This window comes from Macadamia integrifolia, chromosome 6 (assembly GCF_013358625.1).
Source record: "Macadamia integrifolia cultivar HAES 741 chromosome 6, SCU_Mint_v3, whole genome shotgun sequence".
Lineage (NCBI taxonomy): Eukaryota > Viridiplantae > Streptophyta > Magnoliopsida > Proteales > Proteaceae > Macadamia > Macadamia integrifolia.
Genome location: NC_056562.1, coordinates 20,922,753 through 20,950,186, shown reverse-complemented (window position 1 = coordinate 20,950,186; position 27,434 = coordinate 20,922,753). Strand labels below are relative to the sequence as shown.

The following is a 27,434-nucleotide window of genomic DNA, read 5'->3' as shown; positions in this document are numbered from 1 at the left end:
TTAACCGTAATTGACGGTAGGGGGTCTGAGTCTAATTTGGTGAAAGAGAAAAGGTGTCTCTATAATATTGGCATTCTCTAGGGGGTGGCGTTGTAAATTATCCTTTAACATAATAAAATTAGTAAATAAAACATGCTTCATTCTAGAGGCACTGAACAACCACTGCCTCATAATCTGGACTTGATTAGCAAGTTGCAAGTACCTTCTTTTGGTTATTTATGGTTGAGAGAACAAAAGTACTTGCAGAGTCCCAAACTGTAATGGAGTTTTCAACACCTTCAATCATTTGAAAATGATTTAAAGAAATGGAAGCTTTAACTTGCACATCACTTTCCAGCTCTAAGAAATTGGGGTTTCAACTGCGCGTTGAAGGATCAATATAAGTTTGGTCGGATGATTTAATCTGTATTGGTATCAAACAGGACCAATTTGATATGTCATATGTAGTGGATTGGCTGGTCCAATAGGTGGCGTGAGGCTTTTGCTTGTTGGATTTGCAGATCCTCTAATAGGATCATTTGATACATATCAATCCTTGGTTTCAACTCTTCAGTCCACATGTGAGCACTAGTAGTTTCTCAGTATGCATTATTATTTCTTTTCCCACAAGAAAGAAAGATTTAGGTTTTGGTAATAAATCTCTAAACAATAAAGTTACGAACACGAAAAAAGCTATCTACTTACTAAGGAGGCTCATGGAAAGATTTAGAGTTTGCAAAAAAGATCTTCATATGGTCTTTGTTAACCTAGAAAATACTCTCACAGAGTCCCTAGAGGGTTATAATTTGGCATGTACTAGAGAAGAGAGAGGTGTCGAGTAAGTATGTGGAAATAATGAAATAATTAAAAATATGTATGAGGGAGTGGTGACTAGTGTGTGAACCGTGGGAGGTCAAGGTAGTGAATTCCAATCATAAATGGGTTACATCAAGGATCAGCTTTAAGCCCTTACTTATTTGCGCTTAACATGGATGATTTATCTAGGAGCGTTATAGAGGAGGTTCCATGGTGTATGTTTTTTGTTGATGATATTGTTTTGGTGCTCAAATAAATATAGGGATTAATGCTAAGTTGGAGTTAGAGATCAACCTTGGAATCCAATAATTTGAAGATATGTAGAACAAAGATGGAGTATATGGTATGTAACTTTAGCAACACTTAGATGGATAACGAAATGGGGAAAATTGAGGAAAGAGAGATATCGCAAGGTGATTATTTTCAATATCTGGGGTTACATAATTAAAGAACGTAATATAGAGGATGGTGTTTCACAGAGAATTAAAGTGGGATGGATGAAATAGAGAGATGCCCCTGGAGTGTGGTGTGATCGACATATTTCTTTAAAGCTTAAAGGAAAATTCCATAGGACTATTGTACGACCGAGTAGATCTATGTGGCAGAATGTTGGGTAGTTGAGAAGTGTCATCAAGGATTAAAGTATCGGTATCGGTTGGCTTAATTTAAGGTATCTATCAGAGATACTCTAAGATACGCTAAGGATTAAAGTATTAGTATCAGTCGGCTACATATCAAAGGGTATCGTATTGCATTGTACATACTTTAAACCATGAGTGTTATATAGATAAATTAGTTTAGGAGATATGAGGATCTTGAGATCGATATGTGGCAAAACCGGAAATTATAAAGTAAGTTATGACATTGTTAGAGCTGATTTGGGAGTTCTCCTGATTCATAATAAGCTCCGAGAAAGTTTTCTGAGGTGGCATGGTCTTGTTCAATGGAGCCCTTGGGATGCTGATGGAGGGCCGATAGGGGAAGGGAAGGAATCCCATAACTTAGAGTTGTAGGGGAGTGAGAGGAGATTTGCACAAGAAAGGGGGCAAGGAAACACTCAGCCAAAGGCTGCCAGGCCACACAAGCACACACTCAAACCAATTCTGTCTTTCTAATCGGTGGATTCAAGTATTTAAAGGGAAAAAAAATGAACTCCTACTTAGACTTCTAAAAGGAACCAATTGTTGGAAAGAAATAAGTTCAAAAAAGGAAAACATCCTAAACCGACTCTAACTCCTACGTACTCAACTTCCTGAAATAAATAGAATAAAGTAAATATATTATTCTCCTAAATAAAATAACTACTAAATTCCTACTGGACCAAAAACTCAAATATGGATCCGGTTCATCTGTGTTTGGATACCCAGATGGGTATGGATTGCTCCATGGGTGCGTATTTGTATCAGATGCGCCAATATGTAGGAGTGGCATGATTTAGATTGAATGACATAAAAGAGCTCGGGGCAGGCCTCAAATAACCCTGGGAAAAGTGGTGAGAAAAGACATCCATAGTTTAGGTCTTGACCCTAGTATGACCTCAAAGACCTGTTTGGAGGGCTAGGAATCCATGTAGCCAACCCCATTTAGATGGGATATTGTTGAGTAGTTGTGTTATTATGGTGTTCTTTCCTTTTTACTATTATGTTCAATGTTTAATATTTTGCCTTTGCTCGGATCCATGAGGCCAACCCCATTTAGTTGGGATAAGGCTGAGTTTGGTTGTTTTGTTGTGATAAAGTTACGTAAAGTTACCTCAAGCCTAAATGTTCTGATCATCCCAACTATCTGGATTATCCATTAGATGCGTCATTGCTTGAGCTTCCCTTAATGCGGGACCGGTGGGTCCCGAAGACCTAACTCGGATCACTGGGACCACCCAAGAGGGCAATAACCAAATACTAAAAAATGATGGCAGTTTTGGAGATGGCATTCTTATAATTAAAGATATTTTAATAGGGCCATTAGAGAATAAAAGGGGACATGAAAGGTGATTTGATTTATTGACTAAGGGTAAACTAGGAATGGGTTGAACTTAATGGCAAGAGGTAATATAGTGGAGAAAGGAGGGGTAATAATAAGGGAAACTAAATGAATGAAAGAAAGATGGGATCGTATGGTGAGAGAGGGTAATCCTGGAATGGACAAAATTCAATGGCAAGGTGTAAAATGCTAAGGAAAGAAAGGGCAATCTGATTGGTGGGGTCAAGGGCATTAATTACTTCAAATAAGGAGAAGAATATGAGTCGTTTTCAACCTTGGGAGGGGGTCACAGGCGGTAGATCCAGCAGGAGAGAAGAAGAGTTCGAACGACAAGAATCCATCATGCAAGATTGATTCGAGCCATGATTTTGGGAGCAGGTTCGCTACTCATTCCTTTACGAAGCCCCAAGTAATAATCCACTGAAACAGCCCTTGAATCATGAAAGAAAATTACCTGAAACTGCTGTTGGCGGTCAGACTTGATTTCAAGTTTGAACCCACGAGAGGGAAAGGATTGGGACCAATTACTCTAGGCTTTGGGTCGTCCTGGAGTGGTAAAATAACCCTAGAAAATCCCAGGTCAGATCGATGCCCCACTTGAAATTTTAAAACAACCCTTTAAGGACTGCTATTACCGCCGGTTAGACAGCAGGGATGAATGGACTGTATCATGGTAGAAATAAAAGACTAAAGAGCAGAGAGGGAGAGAGAGATAAGAGTCGGTGAAAGAGAGATCGCAGGGAGGAAGGGGGGAGAGAGAGAGAGAGAGAAGAAGGAAAGAGGGGGGGAGGAGATGGTTACAGCGCCGCAGGCTTAAAAAAAAACCTCATTCAATTTTATTCTTCTTTTCATTATTCTCCATAACTGGGGTTGCATGCTAACTTATATTAAACCAAAATAAAAACAAGCTTAATGAAAACCTAAACTGAAGTAGAAACTCCTAATTGCTTCCAAAATTAGAGTCTAATAAAATAGAAACACAATAAAACTAAAATTGGAATTTTCTACTTGCCTAATAGTTACCCCAAAAAGTAACCCGAAATAAAAGATTACATTTCTTTGCCAAATAAAATAAATATTTTAAATATCTTACTGATCAACCACCAAACTTGGATCTGGTTCTTGGTCCAGGCTCTTGAACGGGTTCGGGTCAATCCATCGAAGCACACCTGTATCCTCCCTTTTGGTTGCTTCTGTCGGTTCTGTTTCTGTGCAGTGCTGTGGTGTTATCCACTTATTTGTTGGGCACCACATCTTTGTAGAAGTTCTTTTTTTGATAGATCTCTGCAGAAGTTCTGACTGCGGCTCCCTAGTAAGCATGACCCAAAATTTGGGATGTAAATGAATCGAATTTAAACATAACACTATCCGCATCTGATTACCTTTTGAATGAAATCAGATAGTTTCTGGAAATCGATTTTTTCAAATATTGGATTCCCATAAACTGATACAAACTTGAATTGAATACTGATTTTCAACTATCCGTTTACATCCCTACCCACAATGCTGTGGTCTTTTTTGTTTAGTAAGTTGTTGAAAACCTCTGGAGAACCATCTTGTTGTCTTAGGAAAGAAACAAATACTGAGGTAGTGAGGTTTGAGTCCTTCCAAAATCAAAGGAAGAGATGATTCCCCCCACCCACCCACCCAAAAAAGAAAAAAAAAGGTATTCACAGAGAGGAATAATGCTTTTGAACTTGTGTCTGGCCATTGTTGTGAACCTGCGAACTGAAATGCCAATTGTAGGGTCATCTATAGATAGACAAAATAACAGATTATCCAGAGGGAAATTGATTGTCCAGCTGTAATGCAGGCAGCCTTCATTGTTGAAGAAGTGATAATATTGCAGCTGCAACAATATTTATTGTTTTGACTCATTCCATTAATGAGAGAATTATCGGGACCTAGCTATCACAAAGTTGTTCGGTTTCCTTTCTTAGAAAAATCACATGTTTAACAACATCCATTCAAATTCAGGGGAAGACCCCGTAACGTTTCGTGAGGGTGATTATCTGAACACTAGGGCATTTCACTCATTTAAACCTATATATTAGAAAGCAATCCCTGGCTCCCAGCTAAAACACAAATTCCTCACCCCCCCCCCCACCCCAACCCCAAAAAGAAAAAAAAAAAAAATCTATGACACAAATTTCAACCTTCATGATGTAGAGATTCCTTTCTATCTTTTGCTTTTGGTACGTGTGAGGAATTCCCATCTCTAACCCCTCTGGCCCCATGTTAAAATCTACTTGTTTCCTCGCTTAGCTTGTGTAGTGGTAGGGTGGTACATACTACCCGTTCTTGATCCTACCTACCAACTAGTAATCACTATTATGTTCTTGAAACAGTGTTGTCAAGTTTCAATACAGTCGATAGTTATTGAAATTGGCCCTCTCAAATCTCAATACGATACAAAATTGACACATAAAATATTTAAATACTATACTGTATCGAACCGATATAGACTGAATCGATTGACGCAGTTTCGATACACTCGATACACATGATGAGAAAACCCAAAAAACCCAATTTTTTATAGAGAACTTCCTACTCTGATTTTTTTTCCTAATTCAAGTTAACCCCATCAACACTTAAACAACCTATGAGTAAAAATTTGCATCAAAACTCAGCCTTAAGTATGTTGAAAAAAAAATTGATTTTTTTTTTTTGCTTAATTGCTTTTTATTACTTACTATTTGATACCGCACTTGCCAATGAAAATGTGAATCACATAGATGACGTGAAGATAGAGAAAACCTGACATTGATTGGATATTTGATGCAATTGTATTAGTTATCCTATATGGAGGCCTATATCCAAGCTTGGGAGGCCCATAAGGTGCTGGTAGCAGTCCAATGGATTGAAATTGACATTTTGGTATTAATGTTATAGGTTGGGCCTTTTATTTTTTGTGGTTTCATTTTAATGGGCCTAATTTATGAGCCCATAAAATGGGGATAAAGTTAGTTCACAGGATCAGTAGTTAAATGTTTGAGTTAGATTAGGATACTGAATAGTTAGATAGAGTTTCGTTTTGAGTTTATTTACTTTATTGAGTGTGTAGAGTAAGTAGGAGTCCTTTTATGAGTCAATTTAGGAATTTTAGGTGGTCTTCATATATGTAATATGCTCCCCATCAATTAGAGATGATTTGGGTAAAGAATATATGTTTTTTTATAAGAGTTTTGGTGTTGTTGAGCAGTGCATACGACATTGGTATCCCATACTTGATTTCTTTTCTTCTCTCTTCTTCCTCCCAAGTAGATCGATCTCATCTATTTTACCTCCCCTCCCATTGATCTGATTTTTTCCTTGAATAATGCAGTTGTTTCCTTTATTTAAGATTTGATCATAGATTTGGTCACTGGACCTAGTTGCGCCTGAGATAATCTAGATTTTTAGATCGGATTAATATTATTATTAGGGTAGTTATCCATGTAACAATGGAAGGTGATGATGAAGATCAAGCTTGCACAAGGAAGGGGCTGCTGGCCCCCATCAAACCAAGTTCAATGTTGGACCAGCCAGCTCCCACCTTGGCCCCATCTAACCAGCCCAAAAGGAAAGCTGGAAAACACTGTTCATGAGTTACTGTTAATGTGAAGAGATTCCTGCAGATTTTGTTCTAGAAGATCCATACAGCTTTCCTTATTGTTGAAAAAGAAGCTTCAAGAGAAGAATTCCAGCGACCTAGGATTTAGTTTCTATTTTGATTGTCTAATTTAGTTTCCTATGTTGTTAGTCAACTAATTAGTTTCTTTTTTTTTGTCAATGGTTTGTTAGTTTCGAATTTGGTTAAAAATTGGTTAGCAAGTTAGACACAAATTAGAAAGTCTTATTTCAGTCCGTTACTTTCCTTTTTTTGTTATTTCTTTATGTCCAAGTTTTGTAAGGCTATTAAAAGCCCATTGATCATAATGAAAATAGTTTATGAATTTGAGTGTTTACTCATGGCTGAGATAGCTGTTATCTAAGAGGGGTGAGATGCCCATTCCCTAACTCTTCCCTCACCCTTAATCAACCCCCCATCGATTTTCTTTTTCCTTTTTGTGATTTTCTTATTTGTTTGCTGTGAGAGAAAGTGATTGATTATTGATCAAAGACCAGTCCACAAGCCAAGATCAACCAGCCTTATTGTTGGGGTTTTGAGGGAGATTGACCAAGCTAGAGCTCCCAACCAGCCGGCCAATCTTCAAGCCCTGGGGTTTCCTTCCAGCCCCCAAGAGGCCCAGTCAACCCAAGCTTCGTGGCCATGGAGCTCCCTAGCTGCTGTTCCTGAATGTCTACATTAGTTTTCTATTTGGGAACCAAACGTCATATCTCCATGTCTGGCCATCCAATCAGGCCCAAATTCTAAGGGTTTGTTTAGCACCACGAAAGGAGCATTCAGTCCAAATTTGAGCTACATCAGAGGCTCCTACAACCAACTGTAGGCTTCCTCCTATTTCATCTAGATTCAAACTTTGTTTCTAAGTCTGATTTCAGATTTGAATTTGTGGGACCCTTACTGGGGTTGGGTAGTTCCTACCTAGTCTTCCATCAGGTGATGTTTCCGAAAATCACAAGACAAATCTGATTCAACCTTTCTTACATTTTTTTTTTAATCTAAACCGTCAGTTCCCACTCAGATTTGGGATAGTGCACAATAGTGCGTAGAGTACTGGTACACATGCATGGACATACGTGAGACGTCTTCCAATACAAAAGAGGGTATTTGATTGAATTAGAGAAATTTCTTAAAACTAGGCTATAGATATACTACCCTACACTGATTGATGCAAGTAAGTGCACTCCATGCCCAAGAATGGGAGGGGTTTTAGTCCCACATTGGTTGGTAGTGGGTGGCTGCTGGGCATATGGACCTTGGGAATGGCCTCTCTACGTTGAAGCTTGGGATTTTGGGTTAGACGTCATTAAGCTTGGGATGTGGGGGCCCATGGCCCTAAAGTTGGGGGAAGTCTATCAAATGAGTGCGCTCCGTGGCCAGGAATGGGAGGGGTTTTAGTCCCACATTGGTCGGGCAGTGTGAAACTGCTGAGCATTTGACCTTGAGAATGCCCTTTTGATGTAAGACTAGACTCACAAGTGATCCTAATCCCATATAGGATCTAAAAATCTGGTTGAATAGAGAATATTTCAATTAACCACAAACCGTAGCTCAGATGGAGCTGAAACTTTGAGTAGATGAAGGTTCTATATGGGTTAACAAACCCTCAAAAGATGAGACAATTTTGATGTTGAGTTGAGAGTTACGTTGTTGACATGAATTAGGAAACTTTTGATCACTCTTCAGAAACTAGGGTTCCATGCATCGGATGGTCCTCAAAATTGGAATGAGCTTATAACCTGTCTAGGTATCCTTGTAACCTGTATAGGTATCCTTCAAAAGATGAGCTTGAACTGCTAGCTGGTTTGGGAGATCTGAACTTCGATTTAAGTTTCCAAAACCCTGACAATGGCTGATGCAAATACAACTGCACTTACTTGGTTGGACCAGCATGACCGGCTTTGGAAGCCAAGGGCCAAGAAGAACCGGTCCAACCCTGGGTTTTGGTCCAACAAGGAATGGAAATAAAATTAGTAATTACTTGTCTTTTATTTCATTCCTTTTATTTTCTAGATTTGAATGTAGGATTTAGGATTTATTTCCTTGCATTAGTTTCCTTTTGTGGTTGCTTCTTAGTTTAGGCTAGGTACTATTTTTGTAGAGTTTCTGATTTCATGTCCTTACTTTCCTATATATTGGTTGTAACTGTCTAACCGATGGGCATGTTAGAATGTTTTGAATATTGAATGAAATTGGTAAGGTTTGTGCAATATGTGATTGTGTGCTTCCCTTTTTTCCCCCTACTCTAACATTCCCTTTCTTCCCTAAGGCCCTCCATCAACTTGGTATTAGAGCCAAAGGATCCCCATTCCTTCCCCTCCATCTCTCTTCTTCCATTCCCATTCTATGTTTTGGTTCTACCGAGACTAAGAAAAAAAAAAAAATAAATAAATAAAGAAAAAGAAAAGAGAATCGATTTTGTCCAGAGAGGAATCGACCCTCCCTGTCTCACCGTCCTGCTCTTTCTCCCAACTTCCTTTGATCCAAACCCCCTTTTCTAGGGTTCCGATAGCAACAAAGATAAATAAATAAATAAATAACCAAAAAATCCTACGAAACCCTCCCTGTTTTAGTGTTCTGCCGAGTGACCAAAAAGAAAAATGACAAAAGAAGTAGAGAAGACAAGAAGAGAGAAAGTGAAATAGAAAACAAAAGAAGAAGTAGGGAGAGAGGCAGTTCAAAGTTCTCCCTGCCCATCAATGCCTCCCGTTGCAACTCTGCTCAAGTCGACCTCCTTAGAACCCCATCACAGCTCACGCCTCTTCTAAGTTCCGTTGCCTCCTTGCTGAGAAGCCATCGTTGGAGAACCTGTTGGTTCCATCGCAAGAAAGAACTCTCTTCTTTTGTCGGTAACCAAACCATTCCTTGGGCCCTTTTTTCTCTTTACTTCTTTCTTTTAATTTTTTTTTCTAATATTTCCACTTTGCCCCTCTCCTTATCTTTTATTTCCTTCTTTCCTATTTTACTATTGCTTCCAATTCTGCCCTTCCCCATACGCTATGCTTGCCTTGTGTTTCTAATTGATTTCCTTCTAATTACCCTTGTGCCCCTCACTTAAATATCTCCATTTAATTACCATTCTGCCACTCTCCTCTTAAGCATCCATCTATTTACTAGCTTGCCATTACTCTTTGAGTGCTATTTTGTTAATCATCACTATGGTAGCCAACAGTGAAGTTATCCAGCACCTGAATTCCTATAAAGGAGAAACTGGTATGAAAATTAATATTCTCGCTACCATTGTCACTTCTCTTATGACAATGATGGAATCTATGCAAGTTTCTATTAATCAATTGGTGGCTACAGATAGAGGAAAGAGTCTTGTCCAATCTGGAGATTCTTCCAACACCACTCCATGGGATCCGTCACTACCACTGCCACCACCACCACTACCACTACATCATACACCACCACCACCACCACCACCACCACCACCACCTCCACCATCATATGGAACTGGTAGATATGATGGAGCAGAAAGAGCAGAAAAATTGGATTTCCTCGATTTTTCTGGAGATAACAATCCAGAACTGTACCTTGACTAGATTTACAGCTTAGAGACATTCTTCAAATGGTATAGGTTGACTGAGGCCCGAAAGATCCTATTTGCAGAGGATAAATTAAAAGGCATGGCCCGAGTCTGGTGGGTCAAGCAACAACAGAACCGAACCTAAGGCATTGGTTTAGTCACTACTTGGGTTGAAATGCATGAAGTCATGAACCAGAGATTCTTGCCTTCTGATTACAAGCAACGCATGCATCTCAGGTTTGCACACTTGAAATAGGAGAATTTGACCATTGAAGAATATGTTGCGAGATCTTATTATTTGACCACTCGTTCTGATTTTGAGTGGGATGAAGAAGTATTAGTAGCACAATTTCGCAATGGTTTGCGCCCTCAACTTAGTGCTGCACTTGCATTTAGTCGACTGCCTACAATGGAAGATGTCGTGCAAGTAGCGTATCAGGTTGAGGAAAGCCTGAAATGCTCATACAGTCGGATAAGTTTTGCAGATACTTTTCCTCAAGGTACTAGTTCCATTTTGCAATAGCCTCCTACCCAAGAAAGGTCATCTAGCAAACCACGGGCTAGTGCTACATCTATAGCCTCTTCACGACCTAGTCGACTGTATTCTCCACCTCGACATGCTTCTGATTGTCATCTTCACGGCCTACTCGTCCACACTCACCCACTCGACGTGGTTCAGAAACCTTCTAATGCAACAAAGTTTACAGTTCGGTGCTACTCTTGCAATGGATTTGGACATATCAGTGCTCAATGTCCCAGTCGTTTGGTTGCTTTTGTTGATAAGGATTCTCCTATATCATATTCCTAAAGAGCAACTTGGTTCTGACACAATTGATTTAAGAGAAGAGCGTGCGTCAGCTGAAGTCAATGACATTCTCAGTGATGAGGACCAACATCCCTTTTATGTCATTCGTCATGTGTTGACCACTCAGAAAGTCATTGACAATGAAGATTGGCACCGCAGTAGTATTTTCCAGGCTCGTGTGAAGTGCAATGACCAGTTGTTAACGTTGTTCATTGATGGAGGTAGTTGCACTAATGTTGTCTCTGAAGACGCTGTTTGTAAGCTAGGATTGAAGATAGAGCCACATTCGAATCCTTACAAGGTTGCTTGGGTGAACAACATTAATCTCAAGATCATAGATAAGTGTTTGGTCACATACTCTATTGGTGGAAGGATACAGTCCAATGTGACATCCTCCCTCTGAAGATGTGCCATATCCTTCTTGGTCAACCTTGGTTGTTCGATTAGAAAGTACAGCATTGTGGCTATGCCAACACCTATGCCTTCAAGCATGCCAACAAGACTGTGAAGTTTCATCTTGCCAAAGATCTCCCTGAAATTAAGCTTAAGAAGATGGTGGGATCATTCCTCATTCAACGTATTCCTTCAGATGGTCTCCTTGGTCCTTTTCCTAACTCGACGGAGTTGAGTTCTTTTCAGAGGAGGAGAGTTGATGCAGATACAGCTGCACTTACCTGATTGGACCAACATGACCGGATTTGGATGCCAAGGGCCAAGAAGAACCAGTCCAACCTTGGGTTTTGGTCCAACAAGGGTTGGAAATAAAATTAGTAGTTACTTTTCTTTTATTTCATGCCTTTTATTTTCCAAATTTGAATGTAGGATTTAGAATTTATTTCCTTACATTAATTTCCTTTTGTGGTTGCTTCCTAGTTTAGGCTAGATACTATTTTAGTAGAGTTTCTGATTTCATGTCCTTACTTTCCTATATATTGGCTGTAACCGATGGGCATGTTAGAATGTTTTGAATATTGAATGAAATTGGTTGGGTCTTTGCAATATGTGATTGTGTGCTTCCCTTTCTTCCCCCTCCTTACTCTGACATTCTCTTTCTTCCCTAAGGCCCTCCATCAATGGATGGAATCGATTCTGATCTCCTTGGTTGTACTTGAACTGATTTGTAGGCTGAACTTCAGGTCTTCAAATAACTCTCAAACACTCTCTCACAAATTCTGAAACAGAAAATAAGAGAGAAGAAGAAAGAAATTGATGGAGGGTTGAGAAGGGGGAAGAAGAATGTTAGGTTTTGGGCATCTCACCCAACTGCATCCCACAGCGGAACAACACAAGCCATCTCTAACTCATTCTCCATTAACTTCTTCAATTGATTACAAAGGTCTCTTTAAGTAGGCTAGGCACAACCTTGCAATTTAGAAACAAAAGTGAAAAGGTAAACTAAGTAGCTTAGGCAACTAACTACTAAGTTGTCTACTAAGCAACTAACATAGAACAATACGGACTATTCTAGAATACTAAAACTAACTTTGGCTACTTGTTAACACAAAAAAGGGACCAAATTACTGTTCACGTGTACTGTTTGCATGCACAGTAAATTCTGGTTTTGAGTTGGCTTGATGTGCCAACATTGGGGCTGCCTGGTCTGGTTTGATGGAACTGGCAGCGCCCTTCTTTTGCAAGCTTCGATCTACATCACCTTTCCACCCAATAGCTTGGGCTTTTGGGCTGGACATCATTACTGATACTTGACACTTTAGTTAAAACCCTTATGTTTTGCTTTCTCCTATCATACTTTTTGTTCCAGCAGGCATGTAAAATGGAGAAGGTCTTCCGTACATAATCTTGTTACAATGAGTTCCTTCCCTGAACTTTTTTTACTACCACCTCTAGTTCTCTACTTCTCTGTCATATCCTTCATCTCATGCTGCCATTCTTTCTGTTATTTTTGTTGTTGTATTTTTGCCACCTCACCTGTGAGTTTGGCATCCACTGTCTCCCCTTTCTGTTTATGTTGTTCCCTTATCGCTAGTCAATGATGTTGTCTGACCTATCAAAAAAGGGGGAAAAAAAGATGTTGAGTTGTCCGAGGCTCTGAGCCAAATGTGAGAAGAAAAGATGGTACCTATCAGAATCTCCAAGTGCCGTTTGCAAGAGATTTGATAATGTCTCAATTCCATGGTTGTCAATGGCTGAGAGTTAAAAGCTAGTTTCTTTTTCTCCAGAACAATTCTTACCTACCACCATCTTCTATTTTGATCTGCATTGGGTACATCATTCAACACATTAGAACTTTCGAGTGCTAATATTCAGAAATTATACTGCATGAAGCATGGGAAACCATAATATTTTGTGCTTCCATTTTCCTTTTTTTCATTTTTAGCTTATAGCCTTATATAGCTTCTTTGAGTTCATTTTGCATTGTTTTGATTACCTGTAGATGATCTATGCCTTCTTATTCCGTTATCTAGATTGCTGTTTTAAGTGTAATTTTGTTGTATAGATTGCTGCTTCAATTCTTAATTATTGTAGCCTCAGCTTTTATAATTTGTGTCAGCTCAGTTTGCATTGCTTATCTGTAGACGATCTTCTTCTTTTGGTTTACATCAGCTCACTTTGCAATTGCTTAGCTGTAGATGATGATCTTCTTTTGGTTTACAATGGCTCACTTTGCAATTGTTTATCTGTAGACGATCTTCTTCATTTGGTTTGCATTATCTGGATGGCTATTTCGGTTCATGATTTTTGCAACATGGGTATTGCCCTTTGCTGCTCCTCTTGTAATTGGAGCTGTCGCAAATAACTTAGTAATCCAGGTATTTTATTGCACTGAACCTTGCATTAATTTAAGTTTGGATGAGATAGCATGTGGGGATGATTAATTAATGAAGTTTAATTACTAATTTTACTCCCCATTGGTATCATATGCCTCGTCTAAATGTATTCTGAAATTGCATTGGTATCTACTATTGCAAGGTTCCTTTTGGGGATCCCAGACCTTTTTTTTACATTGAATAATTAGCTTTGGTTGTCTAGGAAAGTAGGAGGTGCTATTGATGATTGATCTGTATCATCATTGATGGTTTATGCTTGGATGGACTATTTGTAAGACTTACCTGGACTGATAACTTATTCTGAAATTGCATTGGTATTTACTATTGCAAGGTTCCTTTTGGGGATCTCATACCTTTTACATTGAATAACTAGCTTTGGTTGTCTAGGAGGTTCTATTGATGATTGATCTGTATCTTCATTGATGGTTTATGCTTGGATGGACTAGTTGAAAGACCTTGACTGATAACTGTTCGAGTTCTCACTTCTCTTGGTTGATTCTTGAAAGTTATGGTAGAAATCCGAAGGGAAGGCTCATTAGTTAGGTCTTCTCTACTATTTTGAATGCTGTGGTCCATTGACCACACCCAACCCCCCCCCCCCCCCCCCAAAAAAAAAATAAATAAATAAAAGGGTTTCTCAAATGCATTCCCTGTAATATGCTCCAACTCTTTCTTTGGTTATGGTTTTGTAAACTGGGATGCTATCTTTTAGTTTTGAAAATTTGAATAGTATTTCATGTGGTTTTTTTTTTTTTCTGAGTGATTGGTGTCTATCAAATCCATATTTTGAGATGTTTCTCTTCTAATGCTCAGAATTGCTTGATGGTCTGGTTGTAAATGTACGTGTGTATAGAGATGCTGGAACCAAGAAGCAAAGCAACCCATGTTAACAAATTTTTGACCTATCACTGGGTCCGAAACTAATATCCAATCAATCTTAGGCCATAGCTGGGCTTCAGTTGCTTAGATTAAGGTGTCCTGTGGTTGGATTTTATCTATTTCTGAATGGTTGGATTTTATCTAGCTCAGTTAGTTTTGGATAGCTCCCACAAGAGGTTGGTACAGAAACGTATTTGAAGCTTTGAACACTGCTACATGGGAATCCAGACTTTTGAGTCGAAGTAATTTGGCAGATAAAAAATGCTGAGCCGAGCACTCCTTGTTATACTTGAACTTAGTTTCTGCAGCAAAACCTGGCCATATTCCTTGATTTTGTTTGTCCAGAAATTTTCCTTGGTTGGACAATGAGGTGCCCCAGCCTTCTGGGGAGCTGTCTTGCACTGTCCTTGGTTGGACAATGGCCCTTTTTTTTTGGGGTGGGGTTTCTTGCAGGGGCAGAAATTAAATTCTAAAATATCCACAGTATTGCCTTCACTACATAATGAGTACAGCTCTTAGTAATATCTGGACAAATAGATGGATTAATAATGTCATTGATATGTATCTTCCCAAAATACTTGATCAGGGATCTTGTCCAGCATGCAGACGGAAGTTCAGGGGATCCAAGAGCCAAGTAATTCGTTGTGCAGGATGTGGGAACATTGTTTGGCAGCCGAAAGGTGACTTTTCCTCAAGAGGTGGTGGTAGAGGCACTAACTCATCAACATCGGGACCAGATTTTATTGATGTGGAATTCGAAGAGAAATGAGAGAGGGGGAGAGAGCCCTGGGTGGTTTTGGTTCATTTCTTGATGTTCCCCAGATAATGAGAAGAATGAAGAGAAAAAAGGAAAGAGGTGAGCTGACAATTTTGTTTGCCTCCTTGTTTCATGTTCATGACGTGTTTCTTGTTTCTGCTTCTCATGTAAATTATAAAATTGATTGTAGGAATGGTTCTGTATGTTAAATTTTTATAATTGCTCCCTATCTGAAGAATGGATGGAAGATATAGGAAATTGTATACTTTGGGCTACTGCCTCATCTTGGTCCTACTGCTGTTATTACCAACACGCGCTTCTCTCTTTGAACATTTTATGGACTGAGCTGAGCTTTCTGCAGAAGTTATGCTCTTTACATAGAGATCTGCTAAACGAAGAAGGCCTCTGTATGGATAAGTGTCCTCTGTAAAATTGTCATATGTCAGCTGATGACCAGCTTTTAGAATCAGACGTGCTCAAAACATCATCCTCAAAACTTGTATCTCCTGGGGAGCTGTTCTGATATCTGGGAGGTGATTGCTATCTGTGACTACAAAGCGAAGGAACTTGTATTGATCTACAGCTACTTTTACTGAGAAATAGTACATTTTTTTATTTTTCGTTATAATTTTTGGGGATCTGTTTCTTGCAAAATGATTAAGTGATGGCATCTCTCTATGTCATACAAGTGCCACTGAGGGAGAAAATCAACCTTTGTAAAAAGGATGGATTCTTTTCCTCGTCCAGCCATGCCTTTTGTCATATACAACCCAAAGAGATAATGGTAAACAAGTACAAAATAAAGTTCTAAAAGGAAATTCAAAGCTTCAAGTATCCCCAATTGAAATAGCGATCCAGGTCTCGATCTTTTCGAAGGATTTTGAATAATAAATGATAAATGGTTTTGCAAACCTCACAAGTGAGTATACATACTCCCCACCCTTCTACCCTATGAAATGAAAAATCTTATACAAGTTGATGTCCTTGTGTACATTCATTGGTCCTGCGTTGCTGCGGGGTTACGTAATGCGGTTGTGTGTAATTGGGCTTTATCTTTGAGTTTGAATCATAAAATCGAGTAGATTCGGGGTTTTTTTGTTACTAAACAAAACAAAACCTCTTTGCGCAACAAAGCCACTCACAACTCCAAACCCAAACCTGTTGCCAAGTCTACCTTTAGACCTAACGCCAAGCAAACCCCATCCAGTCCCTCCTGCTCTTCTGAGCATTTGATGCCCTCACCCTCCAGTTCAACATGATTCCTTGGACTACTTGGAATGGTCGGGAGCTCAATTCCTTGGCCAAGCAAGCTGAGCTTCGATCCTGGATCCGCTCCTCCAAGTCCAACCTCTGTTGCCTCCTTCAGATCCGTGTCCTTGAGGCTAATGCTTCTCGCGTTGCCTCATCCCTTGCTCCCTCCTAGTCCTTTGATACTAACTACCTTCATAGCCCCAATGGTAGAATTTGGATTCTTTGGAATTCCTCTCTTCTCTCAGTCTCTACTCTCTCCTCCTCTATTCAAGTTGTCCATCTCTCCATTTCTCACTCTTCTGGTTTCTTCATTTGCTTCTTCTCGATCATCTATGCCCATAACCTTGCCTCTCTTCGTCTCCCTCTTTGGTCTAATCTCCTTTCATTTGCCCCCTCTACTGGCTCTAGATCTTGGGGGGGGGGGGGGTTGGGGGTGATTTCAATGTCATCGGCTTCAGTCATGAGTAGCATGGGGGCAACCCTATTGGACCTCTTGTTGTGGATGCCTTCAATGACTGTATAGACAATCTTCGCCTTAGTGACCTTCGATGGTTTGGCACCAAGCTCTCCCGGCATAACCGAAGAGCTGGTAATCTTCGTGTTGCTTGTAAGCTTGATCGTGCTTTTGTCAATAAAGCTTGGCTTGACTCCTTTCCTTCTTCCCATGCCTGCTTTAATCTCCCAGGTATTTCGGATCATAGTCCCATCAACATCCATGTTCTTCCCTTCTATTCCTTCGATCCTAAACCCTTTAAATTCTTTGATTTTTGGACCTCGCACCCTGATTTTCTCCCCGTTGTTCAGAAGGCCTGTCTCATTCATATTCTTCCCTCCTCTTCTCCTCTTCTTGCTTTTGCTAAAAAGCTCAAATCTGTCAAATTTGCCCTTAAGCTCTAGAACTCCTCCAACTTTGCCAATATCTCTTCTCGTGTCTCCTCTTACCGTGACAAGCTCCTCTCTATCCAATATAAAATCTAGATTGACTTGCATAACCCCGTCCTGGCCTGCCTTACTTCTTGCCCAAGAAGAGAGTTTCCTCCATCAAAAAGCCCGCATCAAGTGGCTTGACCTTGGGGATTCTAACTCTGCGTTCTTCCATCATCCTCTCAAAGCTAGATCCAATGTGAACTCCATTCCAAAGCTCATCTCTCCTTCTGGGGCTGAGCTCCTTACTCTTAAGGAAATCAAAACTAAAGTTGTCACTCATTTTATTGGTATCTTCTCCCATCCTATCCACCCCACCCCTCTTATCCCCCCCACTTTCTCAACAAATTAGTTCCTGATGAGCTCATTCCTTCCCTTACCTCCATTCCTTCTAATGATGAATTCTTTCTGCCATCCTCTCTCATAAGGCCAATAGAGCCCCTGGCCTTGATGGCTTTAGTATATGTTTCTTTTCTTCCTACTGGAACATCATCCGCAACGACCTCATTCTGGCTGTTAGGAGCTTCTTCTTCAATCCTTCCCAGATCAAGGGAATCAATCACACATTCCTTTGCCTCATCCCAAAGAATGAAGATGCTAAAACTATGAATGATTTCAGACCAATCTCCCTCTGTAATATTCTTTACAAGTTTATTGTCAAAATCCTAGCCATTAGGATTGGTAAAGTTATTGACTCTCTTGTGAGTCCTAACCAATTTGCTTTCATTGTTGGGAGAAGCATTGCTGATAATATCATCCTCTACCATGAGATTATTAGGGGTTTTGACAAGAAAAATCACTCACCTTCTGCTCTCCTCAAGATTGACATTCATAAGGCTTTTGATTCTATCAGTTGGGATTTTATTTCTAAATTCCTTTAAATGTCTTTCCCTCCTTCCTTTGTCCACTGGATCCATTGTTGTATCTCCTCCCCCCATTTCTCGGTTCTCATCAATGGTAGCCCTGCTGGTTACTTCCCCTCTGGTCGAGGTATTCACCAGGGCTGTCCCCTTTCCCCCTTTCTCTTCTCTCTATCTCTTGAAATCCTCTCTCGCTCTATCCAATCAGCCACTGATGTCCACCTCATCTCCCCTATTCCTAAATGTAAACCCCTCTGTCTCTCCCACTTGGCGTTTGCTAATGACATCATGATCTTCTCTAAGCCTGACCCTCTCTATTTCTACCATTATGTCCTCCCTCCACTCCTCTGAGTCTCTCTCTCTGGCCTCCGTATTAATCTTCTCAAGTCTAACCTTTTCCTCTCTGGTGTCTCTTCTGAGGCTCAATCCCACCTTCTTGGTATTATTGGCTTCTCCTTGGGCTCCTTGCCAGTCAAATACTTAGGCCTCCCTCTCATCTCTTTTAGGCTCTCAGCTTATCATTGTTCCCCCAGACTTGATCTCCTTAGGAAGAGGCTCCAACTTTGGAAAGGCAAGATTCTCTCCTATGTTGGTCGGCTTATTCTAATCAGATAAGATCTCCAATCTCTTTCCCTCTACTAGACTGGGATCTTTGTACTTCCTTTTTCTACCATCCAGTCTATTGAGAGTCTCTTCAGTTCCTTCCTCTGGAAGGGTTCCGATACCTTGAAGTTCCTTCACCCTATGTCTTGGGATAAGGTATGCCTGCCTAAGTCCAAAGGTGGCCTTGGTATCAGAAGAATTAAAGAAGTCAACTCTGTGGGCACCTTAAAGCTCATCTGGAAACTTGCCTCCATGCAGCAAGGTACTTGGGTTGATTGGATCTATACATCTACTCTTTCCCACAATTCCCTTTGGACTTGCTCTGTTCCCTCGGATGCTTCCTAGATTTGGTGTAAAATCCTTAGCCTCAGGACTCTCGCCCTTACTGCCATTACCTTTGTTATCGGTAATGGACAGTCAACCTCCCTTTGGTTGGACCCCTAGCACCCTTCTGGTATCCTCTCCTCTCTTGTCTCTCCCAAGACTATCTATTCCTCTGGCCTTCCCAAATCCTCCCTTGTTTCTACCATTCTCTTCCCCCAGGGCTGGGGACCCCCTCTGTCTCCCCCACCTCTTACGGATCTCTAGGCCTTTCTTCCTCCCATCCCCCTGGCCACCGTGGTAGGGACGATAAGTGCACTTGGCTCCCCTCTTCCATTGGGTTGTTTTCTTTTGCCTCTACTTGGTCCTTTGTGAGATCCTCTAGCCCTATCGTTCCTTGGCGTAATCTTGTTCGGTTCAAAGGTCCGCCACAGCTTTACCACTTGGCGTTGCCTCTTTAACTGCCTCCCTACTCAATCTTTCGTTCTCTTTCGACACATCCTTGTCAATCCCTCCTGCTGCCTCTACCCCCTTGGCCATGAGGACATTTCTCACCTTTTCTTCTCTTGCCCTCTCTCCTCTTTGGTTTGGAAAACTGTTCTTGCCTCTGCTAGCCTTCTACTAGGTCAATTCTCCCTTTTGATAGGGAATGGATTTGGGTTGACATGACTTTTGTGGGCTTTTCCATTTGTGATACCATTGGAAAACTAGCTTTCTCTGCTACTATTAACCACCTTTGGATGGAATGTAACACTTGTAGATGGTCTTCCAAATCCCAATCCCCGGCTAAGATTTGATTAGCTATCTTCTTTGATGTTATCTCCAAAATCTAATCCTTTCACTCCGTCCGCTCCCACTTGGTCTCTAACTCCGGTAGAAACTCTCATATTCTCTCCTCCTGGAACCTTATGCCCTGCCCCTTTCCTACCCCCTAATGCCTGGCCTTCCCCCTTGTCCCTGAGCCTTCCTGACTCCTTGATGTAGTAGCTTATTTGGTTTATTGTAGTTGCTTTTGCTTTTTTTTTTATAGCTTCTTGCTTTGTTCCCCTTGGGGCTGGCTTTTCCTTGTTGGCTTAAGCCTCCCCTCCCCCCAATTTTCCCCTTGTATTTTCATTTTCTCCTTGTGTTTTATTTATTCATAAAAAATAAAAAATAAAAAATAAAAAAGGAAGATAAAAGGACCTTCTAGTAATAAGAATAAGGAAGCTTCGTCTATCTCATGATAGACGGATAGAATAGCAACAAGGAATCTTGATAAAGGAGGGGTTCTTCCTCACAAGAGCTCAAATGAACCTAGAATATAGGATGGAGGAATCACAACTCACGGCACTCTTAAGGGTAACTCATGGTCTCCCTAAACAGAAAGCATGGAAAGAATTTCAGAGATCTGAAACTAAAGTCTAATGATAGCGTTAGGTTCGAATTTGAAACTAAGGTTTAATCACATGATGGAAGGGAGTTCAGGAGCCAGGGTTGCCCAAGTAAGAGATTCCTTCACCCAAAATCTCAGTCCATATGGATTAAACATGATTGAGATCGATCCTAAGTTCTCAAACCTAGCGGTTTGTATTTAGTAGGAAATAAAAGGGATAGCTATATGAATTCGTAGGAAGATGAATGAGAGGAGATATGAAGTAGAACAGTAATGCAAAGAAGATGACAGCCATTGATTTCAACCCACAATAACTTTTCACTCAAAAATCTCTAATCCCAATCGTTGGGTACATGCTCTTTTATAGTATTAAACAAAAGAAATCCTAATCCAATTTTGAAACTGAAAGCAAAAGCTAACTCTAAAATAGACTCAATAACTGGAACAAACTCTAACTTGCCATTATGACTCTATCAAGATAAAGATGAAAGAAAAAAAATCAAATTACATTATTAACCCTAATTAATCCGATGTCTATCTGCATCAAAAGATAAAAGTGTGAGACCTCTACTGACCATATTGTAGGAAAATTGTTAACAATTTATCTTTTTGGGCATCAAACTGTAATGATAATAAGGATATCAGATGGGAGGACCATAAACAAAGTTGGGATATCATCATAAAAATTGAATACTTGAGTGATGACTGATGACTGATGAATAATGAGAGGTCAATTTGATGAGAGAAGGCTCCAATAAAATTTTATTATTCTATCAAAAGAAAATCCCTTGAAATGGTTTCAACTTTTGTTTTTGGCTATTTAAATCTTTACCCTTGGAATCCATGATCACTCCCTTTCCTTTTCACTTCAATAAGTATCTTATTGATACTACACATAAAATATATCTTATTGACCTATCCTCAAAAATGGGGAAAAAAATTTAATTCAGCAACTGAGATGGTTGGTCTCTGGATGCGGAGGGCTAAAGATCCTTTCCAACAATATCTCTAGTATTTGTCAGTGGCACCAAGGGGGAAGAACTCTCTCTGAAGACTATATCAACCAATTTTTATGGATGAATTAGAAAAGGAGTGTTGAAGTAGATCAGAGCATATAGAAATGGACCAAAACATTGTTCATGAACAGTTGTCCCGTGAGACTGTTCACATAGTACTGTTCATGAAGAGGTCACACGACACAGTTCACATGGCACACTATTCATGAAGATCTTTTGTGGGACCACTTTGGTAGCTGACAGGGGTAAGATGCTGCCAATATTTGTTAGGATATTATATCTTAGTTTTTATTTCAGTACTTCCTATTTTCTTGTATATCTATTGAGTCAATATCTACGAAGTCAGTTCCCCTTTTCCAAGCCCCCCCCAAAAAAAAAAGTAACCAAACCAAGAGAAAACAAGAAGAAAGAGAAGGAAAGGAAGAAAGAAAAGAGAAGAGAAGAGGCCATCCAATGGTCAGGAGAGGCAGCCTGCGATTGTGTGTGTTAGGTCACAATCGCAGACTCCTCCTCCTAATATATATATATATATATATATGACTTACAAGAGAGTTAGGTTAGAGGTCTAAAATACCCCTAACCTACTTGTTACAATGATAAAAGGGACACTAAGCCTGATAGGACAAAACTGTTCCTAGAACTTCAATAGTCCCCCTCAAGCTAGGGCATATAGGCCACCCGTGCTCAGCTTGTTACAACAATTGCGAGAACTAGGGGCAAACAAGAAATTAGTAAATATATTGGCTAGCTGATCTGAAGAAGAAACAAATGGAGTCTCAACTAGCTTCTTCAGCACGGCATCTCGAACAAAATGATAGTCCACCTAAATGTGTTTGGTCCGTTCATGATAGATTGGATTGCTAGAAATATACATAGCAGCTTGGTTATCACAATACATCTTCATGGGTGTAGGCACAAGAAAACCCATCTCAAGAAGAAGCAACATGAGCCACATTAGCTCGGCAGTAGTATGGGTCATGGCCCTATACTATGCCTCAGAACTTGACCCTGCAGTTGTCATATATTTCTTGCTCTGCCAAGTAACCAGATTACCCCCAACAAACGTACAATATCCTGTAGTCGAATGATGAACATTGGCTGAACCAGCCCAATCAGCATCAGAAAAGGCAACCAACTCCATATGCTTATTAGGATGATAAATCAAACCTTTACCAGGGGCACCTTTCGAGTAATGAGCTTTATGAGGAGGCGGCATGAACTAAGAGTACTCCAACTACAAAAGAAATATCTGGTTTGGTAATTTTAAGATGTAACAGTTTACCTACCAAACTCCTATACTGATGAACATCAAGAGGATCACCATCATCGACACCATACTTCTGATGATGGTCCATTGGAATATCCACTGGCTTGGATGCAAGCATAGAAGTATCAGATAAGAGATCTAAGACATACTTGCGTTGAGACCGACTGATGAATTTCTTGCTTCTCACAACCTCAATACCAAGAAAAATAGTTATCTCCTAGATCCTTGGTCTGAAAATGCTATTGCAAATAGGTTTTTGCCTCTGTAATACCAGCCACATCATCACTAGAAATGGTAAAGTCATCCACATAGACAATCAAGACAACCAGTTGACCGCCACATCGACAAACATGGAGTGATCTCCATAGCATTGTGAAAAACCACAAGACATCATTGTAGCATTAAAATTGTCAAACCATGCTCTGTGCGACTGTTTAAGACCATAAATAGCCTTACGGAACTTGCAAATATGAGTAATATCCTACCCCTGAGCAACATAACCCAGAGGCTACTCCATATACATCTCATCAGCCAAATCACTATATAGAAATGCGTTTTTACTATCTAACTGAAACATCTATGAATCAAAGTTAACAACTATAGAAATAAGTATACGAATAGGAGAGAGACTCAAAGTAGTCAGCCCCATAAGTCTGGGTATAGCCCTTGGCAACTAGACAGGCCTTGAGCCGCTCAACAAAGCCATCAGGAATGTACTTAATAGTGTGATCCCAGCTACACTTAACCAAGCCCTTACCAGGAGGAAAATCTACCAAACTCCAGGTGTTACATGTTTGAGTATCCATTTCAACATCAATGGCAGCCTTCCAAGGAGGATGATGAAGGGCCTCCATATGATGCTTAGGTATAGTAGAGGTAGTTAATGACAAGGCAAGACTATGAACAGAAAAAAGAAGATGGGAAAGAGAAAAAAACTTTTCAATAGGAGACACACTATAGACTTTTGAGTACAAGAATGTGTACATTTACGCAATGCGACTGGTAAGTCAGGAGGCAATGAAGTAGGTGGAGCTTCACCAAAGGAAGAAGCTAGTAGACGTCAGACGTGGTGAAAACTTAGGAGCAGTATAAACCCCATCCTATTGCACTTTCTTGTTCTTGCGTTGATATACCTATAGGGGTCATCTAGATTGAACACTAGGAGCATTAAGATATGTGACTAAAGTAAGAATAGGAGGAGCAATAATAGTGTGCCACTCATCCCTAGAAGAGACGGAGAGTAGCAAGAGCTCCTCACAAAGAAGATGACATCAACACGCAAAATACCTATGAGAGACAGGGCCATAACACCTATCCCCTTTCTAGGTGCGAGGATAACCTAGGAAAATACACTTGATAGACCTAGGGGAAAGCTTATCAAAAGATAAGAGTAAGTTATGGACAAAGCAGAGACACCCAAAAACACGGGGAGGTAAAACGAAGGTGGATAAGCCAGGAAAAACAATAGAGAAATGAGGCTTGGCAAGAACAGAGTAGTGCATACGATTAATTAAATAACATGCAATTAACATCCCATCACACCAAAATTACTTTTGAGCAGGAAAATGTAACATGATAAGCACATGTAACCTCTAGAAGATGTCTATTTTTCCATTCTGCCACTTCATTTTGTTGTGGAGTGTAGGAACAACTGGTCTGGTGAATCATACCATGGGCAGCACAAAACTCAAAAATCTCATGTTGAACATATTCCAAAGCATTATCAAAATGAAAAACTTTAATAGAAGTGCCAAATTGAGTCTTTATTTCATTATAAAAAATTTTGAAAACTGACAAAAACTCTGAACGATCCTTCAAGAGGTACAACCATGTGATGTAGAAATGATCATCCACAAAGGTAACAAAATACATAAACCATGCTTGTTCTTGACACTACAAGGACCCCATCTATTTGAATAGACTAAAGAAAATAAAGACAGACTACTAGCCACAAAACGATAAAGAAAAGACACACGATGGTGTTTTCCTAACTCGTAACCTTCACACTCTAACCTAGATGCAAACTTGAAAGCAGGAAATAGCAACTTTAACCTAAATAAAGACTGATGACTTAAACGACAATACCAGTGGAAAGGAGTCACCCCACCAACAGAAGTAGTAGCAACAGAAGCAGGAGCACCATAATTGAGGTAGTATAATCATGTCCTCCACCAATTATCTTCCTTGTGTGAAGATCTTGAAAAACACTATGAGTAAGGGAAAGTGCACATAACAATTTAAGTATTTAGTTAGTTGACTAACCGAAAGAACACTTAATGAAAACTGAGGGGCATGTAATACAGAGGAAACACTAAGGGAAGAGGTTGGATAAACTGTACCATAACTAAAAACTATGGTGGATGACCCATTAGCAAGTATCACAGAGGAAGAACGAGAATTATTACTAAAATATGTAAATAAGGAAGACTCGCCAGTCATATGGGTAGAGGCCTCGGAGTCAATAATCCAAAAAGTAGTAGTAAAAGGCAAGTGTACCTACGTAGCTAGAGCAACGGAGGAGGAAGGCCTAGAAGATGTACCATTGGATGCTTTAAGACTCCATAACTGCCGTAATATCACATGAAGTAGTAAAGGAACTATCACCTGGGAAGGGTCCTGATGTAGAGTCACCAGCGGATACTGTATCACTACCACAATCAGAAACTGCATGATTGACCAACTGAGTTGCCCATTCTGGCTTGCCATGCTTGGCCTAACACATATCAACCATAGGGTTGAGTTTACCACAATGAGTGCACTGTCAATTGGCACAGTCTCCAGTACCTCGACGACCACCACCATGACCTCCTCCAAAGCCATGACCATGTAATAGAAGCAGAATTATCCTTGGGTGAGGAGTCAAATTTACCAAAAGTAATGCGTAGCAGACGAGAAATATCAGCAAGTGTGGGAACACTCTCACCATCAAGTATGTGACCCTTGACACTCTTCATATTAGAATTCAGACCGGTAAGAAACTTAGATTAAAAAAATTCATTACGTTGAGCTTTGAGTTTATTTATACCAGTGGTAAGGGGTGTTAGGGATATGCCCACACTCTTATAGTTGGTTTTGATGATAACAAACATATGAAGGTATGTCACAATTTTCCTTTAAGTACTGTTTTGTAGAGACTTCATATCAAAGATCGAATTTGGTGAATGAAACGAAGAAATGAAGATTGAAGTCATCAAATGAAGAGTATCAACAAGTTGGCATCAATGCTTGAAGAAGATATCATAAGAATTTAAGCTTCAAGATGTCAAGACATGAAGCTTAAAGACATGGAATTGCAAACAAGAAGAAAATAAGATAAAGTGCCAAAGAGTGGAAAGTTCAAGTGAAGAAGAAGACCACTAGGATAGATTGATCACTTTTAATGTAATTTGTAATTTTCACATATATATATATATATATATATATGCACTCACCACATGCATGTGCATTGCATCATACTAGAATGACCATAGAGCATACCTTGACCAAGTATGGAAAGTCTCTAAGTGGTGTGGAACACACATTAACCTGACTCAATGGTATTTTAGGAAATCTTAAAATTAGTATCAGGAGATGAAACCTTCATAGAAGTTGTAGGAAATTGAGTTGTGATTCCAACGCAACTAATCTCAGATCAATCTGAAGTCGGACCGAAAAGTTTTGATCAAAACATTGACGACTGGTCAATATGACAGCATTCTGTCAAAACAGAGTATATCATATTGGCGGTCGATCGGTTGGAAGCCCCGGTCGACCGGAACTGTCCAAGACCATAGGCGGTCGATCGGCTAAAAGTCCCAATCTACAGGTGACTACCTGGAAGTGCCCCAACGACTATATTTTACCTTCAACGGCTCTTGGCGGTCGACCGACTACCGATGGCGGTCGACCGGTGGTCCCAGAATATGTCCGTTAGAGCCTGATTTTCTGCCTAAAATGCTTCACTAAGCTCACCTATAAATACCTCTAATACTACTTATTAATTAATAATAAATTTCAACTTTAGAGAAGCATTATTTGAGCATTAGAAGTGAGAATTGGTCTACACCATCTCTTGAGTTCAAGTTCTTCATTTTACATTCAAGAGGAACTCAAGACCATCTACAAGTCTTCATTTACATCTTGGCATTTACATTACAAGCATAAAGAAGACTTCAAAAGGTGCATTCATTCTATCATCATTGCATATTTCATTTGCACCACACCGGAGGTAATCCTCTTTTATTCCACTTCTCTATTTTCTATTTTACATTAAGTCTAGACTGTACTTAGGCTTGTGTAAGGACCCTCTCATCCTTAAGAGATTGTAAGGATCCTCTTATCCTTAAAAGAGTGTAAGGTGCTTCTCTACCTTAAAGGAGATTGTAAGGTGCCTCTCTACCTGCAAAGGAGATTGTAAAAGTGTCTCTCTACCTCCAAAAGAGATTGTAAAGGCGTCTCTCTGCCTGAAAAGGGGATTTGTAAGGATACTCTTATCCGTGAAAAAGATTGTAAAGGTTTTCTTCCCTACCTACCGTACTGAAAGGAAGAACTAGTGGAATACCTTACAAGAGGATTCTTGTAGGGAGTGGACTAGACTCAGATTGAGTCGAACCACTATAAATCTTGTGTTTTGTGGTTGTACTTGTTTTATTTACTCCGCATTATTTTACCTTGCAATCACACTTGTGACCTATTCATCG

The 27,434-nt window shown here is 39.9% G+C and overlaps 1 protein-coding gene across 1 annotated transcript in view; it reads left to right on the top strand.

The window, feature by feature from the left end:
- LOC122082479 overlaps positions 1-15,769 on the top strand; it is a gene marked incomplete in the record, with an annotated part of 21,500 nt that extends 5,731 nt beyond the window's left edge. Inside the window, 2 exon segments of the mRNA XM_042650080.1 lie at positions 13,362-13,487; positions 14,971-15,769. Of these exon segments, the coding sequence (XP_042506014.1) occupies positions 13,362-13,487; positions 14,971-15,153 (309 nt within the window).
- Positions 15,770-27,434: the final 11,665 nt, after the last annotated feature.